At 38.5% G+C, this 8,799-nt stretch overlaps 1 protein-coding gene across 1 annotated transcript; it reads right to left on the reverse strand.

The window, feature by feature from the left end:
• Positions 1 to 3,203: 3,203 nt before the first annotated feature.
• Positions 3,204 to 4,758, reverse strand: LOC114821574 (lysine-rich arabinogalactan protein 18). Its single transcript, XM_029094285.2, has 2 exons — positions 4,042 to 4,758; positions 3,204 to 3,542 (listed from the first exon to the last, which is right to left on the reverse strand). Exons 1-2 carry the CDS (start codon positions 4,633 to 4,635, stop codon positions 3,462 to 3,464), a joined length of 675 nt encoding a protein of 224 aa, XP_028950118.2. The 5' UTR covers positions 4,636 to 4,758; the 3' UTR covers positions 3,204 to 3,461.
• Between the last annotated feature and the right edge of the window lie 4,041 nt (positions 4,759 to 8,799).

Raw genomic sequence — 8,799 nt, forward strand, 5'->3', positions numbered from 1 at the left:
GGTTTTGCTCTTATAGTGGTAGTTTCTGGGTGCTTTGCAGAGTATTTTGTGCAGCGGTTTTATTTATTTATTTATATATTTCATCGATGCAAGTGCTGAGATTAGAACTTGTGACCTCTTTCAATATTACAAGACAAGGAAACTTGGGCACAATACTGTTCCTTCTTGCTCGTATTCAAGAGGAAATGTGAAAATAAAGGTTGTCGGGAGAGAAGCAAACCATCACGTTTCCTCTTGAGCTCAAAGCTGTACAGCAGCATCGGCTTCTGTCTCAAATCCCACATCTTCACATCATGGTCAAATGATGAAGTAGCGAACATACAAGGGGAATATTAGTGAACAACTGTAAACACTTTCCACTTGCTATGTCATATAGAGCAACACCTTTCCAGTAACTACTATAGCAAGAAGCTGATTATCTGTTGAATTTACATGAAAAATTGTCAACTGCTCAACAATGGAGCTGCGAAAGGAGCCTGAAACTTCTCGTGAACTGTATTTGATGTCGAACAAGGAACCGTTATCTGAACCAGTAACAAGCTACTTGTTCAACAACAATTCGGAAAGAAAAGGTAAGAAAATGCTACATTAACAAGGGGGAGCATGCAGTTGGTATTCCCCATTGCTAACAGCAAAAAAATAAAAAACAAAGAAAAAAATTGCAGAAAAGCAGTAGCAGAAGATGGGAGATACCGAGACATACATGCTCCTTTTCTTCTTCTTCTGGTTTTCCTGAGTGAAATGCAATGGTGAGAAGTGAAGTGTGCGTGGTGAAATTAAAGGGGAATCTTCTACAAGAGTACAAAAGTATGTTGGTTTGAGTATGTGTTAGACGTGGTGAGGGACAGTGTACGGAGTAATTGAAGTTTGTCCCTTCAGAAATCAGAACCACATGTCGCAGAAAAGAAACCAGACAAGCACACAAGTATTCACATCCGTCCCTATATTTGTCCTACATATGCTTCCAAACATTCGGATTGGTTAAACGCCCTAGCAACCAAATTTTTACTTACTTTCTTATCCCACAAAGAATTTTTTTTTAATTTTTTTATTCATGTTGGAGGTATAATATCTACATTGTCGGTTAAGATACTTTCTCATTCCAGATGTTCCATGAGTGCTTGAATCGATGGCATAGTCACCCAAGCATCTTCCATCGTTGGGGTGATGGATATGTTTAGCCCCAAGTTTTACTTCTTCAACCATAATTGCTTTTCCATTTTCATCTTTTACAACTTTCCTTTTTTCATCCTTGACGCTTACTAGGGTCCTAACTTGATAAGGTTTATCCAATTCCCATGATTAGCCAACCCCAATCAACTACTTAATTAAAAAAAAAAAAAAGGATGGTTTTCACTTTTCATTGCTTCAAATGGAAGTTTCCAGCATATTTTAGCTTGATACAAGAAAGTAGAAACGACTTGATGACTCGCAGCTGGAAGGATAAAAGATTCTTAATGCATTTAATTACTTACTTCTACACTTAGACTTGGTTATTGCTTCTTTCTTTCTTTCATCTCTCACTAATTGCTTTTTAGTTTTATAAAATGTATCTTATATTACTTTAGTTACAGCATGAAAATACAATAACCTGACGTGTACGACAAGAAATGTTTCCTAAAGCAGCCGATGGAGCCCATAATTCCTTTCTTTTTTTTTCCTTCCAATTTTCAAGGATATCTTTTGTGCCAACAAAAACACAGTATTGCTGCCATTTTGCTATTTCTCATTTGCCAAAAACAGGGTGCAGTGATGCATTCCTAATTTTATCACCAACCAAAGTCTTTGTTTTGGCTTTTAATTTCAAAATCAATCAATGTCGTCTTTAAAATTGACCACCACACATTAATTTAGTCATTTTGTTTAAATTCTGTCAATCAATGTCAAATATTCCATTAATGTGTGGACTAGCACACATGTAGAGCCTATCAGTCCAATAATATATTGCCACATGGATTATAAGACCAAAAATCTAACTCCTCAAAATTGAGTAGGAGGTCCTCCCAACTTCACTCAGTGGTCAATTCATATTATAAATCATTTTTTAAAGATTATTTTTTCAAAAAATTAATTAAAACTATGGTTGAGTCAATAATCAATTGGGGCAAATGGATAGAAAGTTGATAATTATTTTACCAAATCAGTCCATATATGTAACATGAATGATTTCAATCATAAAAACCAAGTTGTGTAAACCAGCCACATAGTATTGAGGAGACAAGATTGAAAATGTCTCCTCACACTTAACTTAGAGCAGCTCCAGCGGGAGCATTTGCTGGGGGGACAGTGGATTGAACAGTGGGTTGTTGCCCAGTGGACATACTCCAGCGTTTGGGAGCCCGAGGGACAGGCCAAGCTCGAGCGACAGGCCCGGCAGCGATTGCCAGCCCGAGAGCCCGAAGGCCATGTGACGCAAGGCTGACGTTTGGGCGACGTCAGCCATCATCTCCTCTGCAACGATTGAGATCCCCTTCTAAATTACCCGGATCCAGGAACGATATGCTCATCAAGAAACCCGGTCCGGTGAACAGCCACAGCTTCTTCCACGAAAAAGGTGGGACAGCCGTGGACTCGTCGTCGACGGCATCGTCGAAGATCAGGATCTTCTCCCGCGCCTCGAACGCGACCTCCTCCTCGTCGTCCCATGTCAACGACGACAGCGACAGGGAATGCGGCTGCAGTAGGCGGTCGGCTTCGTCATCGTCCGCGCCGTCTTGCAGCTTCGACGACTCGTCGTCGTGTTCGCGCAATTGGGCACTCATGGTTTCTGTCTCGCAGCTTCCGTGTGTTTTTTTTAGTTGTGGTGAACTGTTGGAGATAGTGTTGGATTCCCTTATAATATTAATATAATTAATAATATAATATTAATGTATACAAAGTAAATAATATAATATTAATTATAAATAAAAAAATACTAATATTTTATTACCAATTGCCATGACTATTCAATGCAAGGATGGAGATGCAAAAGGCAAGGGGAATGCACTATTCATTAGTGAAAGTTACTGTTCACTAGGTGGATTAAATAGTGAATAGCCTGAGGGGAGGGCTCCTACACTGGAGTTGCTCTTAGAATACTTGTTGATTATGTGTTTCTTGAAGAGGAAGCTGCCGGAGATGGAGCGGTAAATGTAAATGATAAGACTTTGCAACAAATAAAGAAAAGTGAAGAACGTAAAGGAAACCCCACCGACACCGACAAGTCCAAAGGTAATAATTGAGATCATGTGTCAAAGAATACAAAGGGATCCAGATCTGCCAGGCAGGCAGGCAGTAAAATAATAATAACATGCACCCCGTTTTAAATGGTAAATTAAATATCAACCCTCACCGGGTCTCTGCTAAATAGATAAAATAATCAACCCAAGAACAGTACGCCCGACAAAAGATTAAAATAATGACAGCTGACAGCATTACAACAAACACCGCGTCCTCTCTGTCTCTCTCTTCCTCTTCTTCTTTTAGCATAATGCCAATACTGCCCATCCCAATGCGATGGATCCGACCACCTTGTGCAGGGACCTGATCGTCATTGCACCACTCTGCATTTCCAAAAACAAATCCACACATTCAAATTTATGAACACAATCAATAATCTTTTTCAATTCCACAATTCTAATTATCTAATTAAATTAATTGTTTACTACTATCGTCTATCGTGCAGCGGGTGTTTTCCATAACGACACTCTGACACTACCCCTCGATTACGGACCTAACCCCAGCAGGACTCATTGCTAAAAATAATTTACATAGGGGCAATTAGGTAATTTAATCACATATTTCCCCCAACCCAACCCCACCACCAATGGTGGCGCGTGAGAATGTTGTAAAGGCAGTATGCTGTGCTTGGCGGGATAATCCACCGCCCAGACAAACAGATATGATGAGTAAAACATCAAGGAAGAGCGTCTACTACAGTGAAGTTATGAACCCACGTAAATTTTGAATTGAAATTTCCAGATCTAGGTGCGCATTGCACCCACAGCCACAGTGCATAACAGATCTAAACAGAATGCAAAACATTGGAAACAGAAAGCATACCTGCTCGTCAGCTGCTGTAGAAGGATCCGGAGACGAAGCATCGGGAGACGAAGCCTCAGGTCCCTCTGGCGCCGGTGGGCTGGCCACATCCGGAGTCGGAGCAGCCGCCGGAGACTTGTGCTTCGGCTTCTTGCTCTTGCTCTTGCTGGGAGTCGGAGCAGCCGCCGGAGACTCGTGCTTCGGCTTCTTGCTGGGAGCCGGAGCGGGGACCTCAGGAGTAGTGGGTGGCTCAGCTGCGGGAGCAGGGGCGGCTGCCGGAGGAGATTTGGCCGGTGGAGAGCTGACCGGAGCCTTAGCCGGTGGGGAGCTCTCAGGAGTCGGCAATGGGGGTGAAACGGTAGCTGTAGGTGGAGTGGCCACCGGAGTGGGAGCAGCGGCCGGCTTGGGTGGAGCCGACGCCGGAGTGGGAGAAGATTTGGGGGTGGCAACCGGAGATGGTGACTTGGGCTTAGGAGCTGCAGCTGGTGTAGTAGCTGGAGGGGTGGCGGCTGGAGTGGCCGGAGAGTTAGTGGGCGCGGATGATGGAGCCTGTCCTCCGACGCCGGCGACGAGAAGGCAGATGAGTGCGATGGTGAAGATGTTGTTCCGCTCCATCTCTCTCAGACTTAGCAGTCGCAGGTTCTAAAGAGAGAGAAATGTTTAGAGATAGAGTGAGAGTGGCAAAGTCTTGAAGACAGTTTATATAGGCCCGATCTCAACGGGAAGAAAAGGGTGTTTAATCTGGAGCGTACATCGAGGTGGACCGGTTTGAAGATGGGGCCGGATTAGCCGTTGGATGGATGCAGAAAGACGAAGAGAAGGTTCGGCCTTTTGCGGGGCCCATAACAGAGAGCATGTATGCGGACGTGGCGCTGTAGAGTGGGTGTTTGGAGTGGACACAGTCTGGCTGGGATCCATCAGCTTCATTAGACGCATGTGAGACGTTCCGCATAGGCCAATGTTGTTCTGAGACGCGGGTTTCGTTCACCGACAATATTCTTGACTTCTTACTTATTTTAATGACGTGGTAATATCATTTTAGACTTCGGCTATAACTTAAGGTACCGTTTGGTACGTGGGACGGAACGGAACGGGACGAGTCGTTCCGTCTCACGTTTGGTGCGCCTAAAAACTGTGGAACAGGTTGTCCCATGGGACGAAATTTGGCTGATTTTTCGTTCCACTTCTTCTCCCTGGAACGACCCGTTCCACATCCGTGGAACACAAATTTATAACATTTTATGACAAAATTTCTCCTTATCTTTTTCAATATTTACATCATCTGTTCCGTCTCGTTCCGTCTCATCATGTTCCGTCCCGTCTGCGTACCAAACGGTACCTAAATGGGCGGTTTTGTTTGATAACCATCCATGTTTTTTTTTTGGGACAAAATGATAACCATCCATGTATGATTTTGGTTTTTGGTTCCTTACATTTGGCTGATGTGTAATCTTAATTGTCACGATTTAGCAATCATTTAGAATATCATCAAATGAAATATCAAAAATAACATGTTAAAATTATATTTGATGGCTGATGTAGCAAATTGAATACAAATGTTAAATCATTTTCTTATCCAATAGATGTGTCAAATATGTATTTTATTGTTTTATTAGGCTCAGAGTTACATAACCTATTAAAAATAACCAAAATTAATTTCAGTTTTTATTTTATTGGTTGTTAATAAGACCCATAAATTAAAAAATTAAATTAAAAATGCTTGGCTCATTCTTTGTTTGCTATCAAAAAAGACAATTATAAAGTAATGAGTCAAATGACTCAACTGCCACATCATATTTGGCATATCCATTAAAGAACACTTGAACATCTTTTAGTCTTAATTAGCATATTTGACATTTTCTTTGAAGATGGTCTTCGTTATTTCTAACAATTCTAATATATACAAACAATAATGAGGTACGTGTAGTGGAGTTCTTTTGTTTTTTTTGTTTCTTTTTACAAACAATAATGAGGGAACTAATAATGAGTTGGCTGAGTTAAACTTGAGGACTTTGAATCATTTTAACTACACAAATTTTGCATAATCATTCGTAAACTAAATAATTTGTCATCATTAAGAATGAGCATGTTTACTAACGCTTAAGTATAACTCAATCATCAACTTTTATGTCATTTAGTTTACAAAGTTTTGTCTACAAATTTAGTCTCCCTAGCATTACCCATTTTTTAAGGAAATTAAGAATTGATAGGCAAGTCATGTGTGTGGTTTTCTAATAGAAAAGATCAATTTTATTAGCAAGTTTCTCTAATATTTGTTCAAATTAACCATTTGTTTTGGTGGATGGAATATTTCTCTTCAACTCACTGCACTCAGGTTCAAACTCTTATCTCTAGGCAAACCTCCTAATTGTCTCTGCACCTCTACTTCCTTTATCACTAAGCAGTCATTTAGAGGCATTAACTGGTGATCAGGATGTTTCCCTCTCGATGATGAAGCATATCCCTCATCGTTTCATTGGCCAACCTTGACTCTTATTATTTTAAGGTCATATCTAGTATTCAAAGTATTTTGCCTCAATTTGATACCGCTCTCGTGGCCCTCATCCAAACATTACTTTACCCTTAGATGTCTAGTCAATTGATGTGCCTTAACGCATTTCAGGAATCCCTCACCTAGTTCCATATGGGGATGAATCCAATACTAGGGCATGCTTATCCCATTCTTATTTCTCAACTATAAGATCACATAATGATGTTGAAGTGACACATATCGCTTCGAAAGCGAGGGGTCAGGCTATGTATATAAAATTGTTGAGATAGATTGGCCCCCTAAATACTAATCAATGGCCCCCTAAATACTAATCAAGAACACATAAGGGCGTTACCTCTATTAGACTAGTGGTATATAAATGTTGTATCCTCCAGCATTATTCAGCTTTAAGTCATACAATTTGTAAAGAAATCAAAATTTAAAAAGAGTTGCTATTGAGATTCCAAAAATATTAGTTTACACTTTTACTAAGTAAAAAAGAAACTTAATATAAGACTAATTTGAGCCAATATTAGGAATAGTCCATTTTATTAAAATAGGTCCCGATCCTTTGAGTTTTGAATTATTTTACTATAAAGAGTTCTGTTTAATGATAAAATTTAGTCTAAGAAATTAAACCTCTTCCTAATTATCTATTTAATTATTTCTCCTTATTTCTTTTTCTTTTTGTTGTTTCTTATTCTTGTTCTTCTTCTTACTCCTCTAAACCCTATTCATATACGTTAGTCTTTCTTCTTCTACGTCCTCCAACCCCATTTATATATATTTCATTATCTACCTATACCACGACTGAATTATATTTATCTAACTCTATTTCAGATTCTACTTTATAATCAACTTGTATCACAGATTAATGTATCTTGATTGTAGGTATAATTTATTTTTTTTGTACCTTTTAGTGACACCTCCTTTGTTGGTATATTATTCACTCATGTATTTGTTCTTTGAGTTAAGTTGTATGTTCTGCAAGTGGTTTTATGCTACTATATTAGGGCTCATTTGGATGTAGTTTTAAAATGATTAAAAGCGTTTTTAGAGAAAATGCTTTTGGGTTCCAAAAGCACTTTAAGTGATTTTTCAAGATTTACTAACATTTTTACTAATGATTGTTTCTAACAATATTTTCATCAGAAGAGCTTTAAGTCATTTTAAAAACACATCCAAATAAGCTCTTAGTTTTTTGTTAGATAATATTAGGTAGATTAAACATAAACCAATTTTCAAATATGTAAAATTCAAAAATATAAACAAAAAAATGCAAGAATTTAGAATTTTTCAATTAGAATTTTTTTAAGTATATCTTCTATTAAAAAAATGTATTATGACTATAAAAATAAAAGTAAAAAAAAAACTATAACATGTTGATTTTTTTAGAGCTTCTTGGATGTGCTTTTAAAAGGGTAAATCGCCAAAATGATCCCTGAGATTTGCATAACTCATCACTTTGGTCCTTGAGATTCCAAATCGATAAAAGTGGTCCCTGAGATTGTCCATCATCCATCATTTTGGTCATTCCATTAAAAACTCCGTTAAGTGTCTTGGAGCTCTTGGCCAAAAGTTTGGGCAATTTTCAAAGCTTCGTAACTCAATAGTTTCTTAATCAAATTCGACCCATAATATATCAAAATGAAGATAGGAAAGTGTAGAATAAGATTATACCTATTTCAAAGCCCAATGGTTGCCAGAGATGGCTGGAAAATAGCCTCAAAGTTGACTGGTCTGAGTGAAAGCTTGAAAACTCGCCGGAAACTGGGTAAATTTTAAACATTCATAACTTCTTCAATACTTAACAAAATCAAGTGATTCAAACATTAAAATCGTACTTCTCGATGAGATGAAGAGAATGGTACCTTTTTCAACAGCTAACTCTTCGTATTTTGGCCAAAAAATAGCTCGAAAGTGGCTAACTCGAGACCAAGATAGCCACTTTTGAGCTTTTTTCCGGTCAAACTACAGCGATTTAGCCATAAAAAAGGTACCATTCTCTTTGTCCCATCGAGAAGTATGATTTTTGTTTTTAAATCACTTGATTTCGTTGAGTATTGAAGAAGTTATGAACGTTTAACGTTTACCTAGTTTCAGAAGGTTTTCAAGTTTTTACTCGGACCAGTCAAATTTGAAGCTATTTTCCGGCCATCTCCGACAACCATTGAGCTTTGAAATAGGTATAATCTTATTCTACACTTTCCTATCTTCATTTTAATATATTATGAGTCGAATTTGGTTAAGAAACGATTGAGTTACGAAACTTTGAAATTGCCCAAACT

Source organism: Malus domestica, chromosome 15 (genome assembly GCF_042453785.1).
Source record: "Malus domestica chromosome 15, GDT2T_hap1".
Taxonomy (NCBI): domain Eukaryota; kingdom Viridiplantae; phylum Streptophyta; class Magnoliopsida; order Rosales; family Rosaceae; genus Malus; species Malus domestica.

What these genes read in the sequence shown, in the direction of transcription:
- LOC114821574 (XM_029094285.2), bottom strand. Translation starts at nt 4,635, where the DNA reads ATGGAGCGGAACAACATCTTCACCATCGCACTCATCTGCCTTCTCGTC. An exon ending in CTACAGCAGCTGACGAGCAG is followed by an intron (nt 3,543 to 4,041) that starts GTATGCTTTCTG and finishes TTGGAAATGCAG; the next exon opens with AGTGGTGCAATGACGATCAG.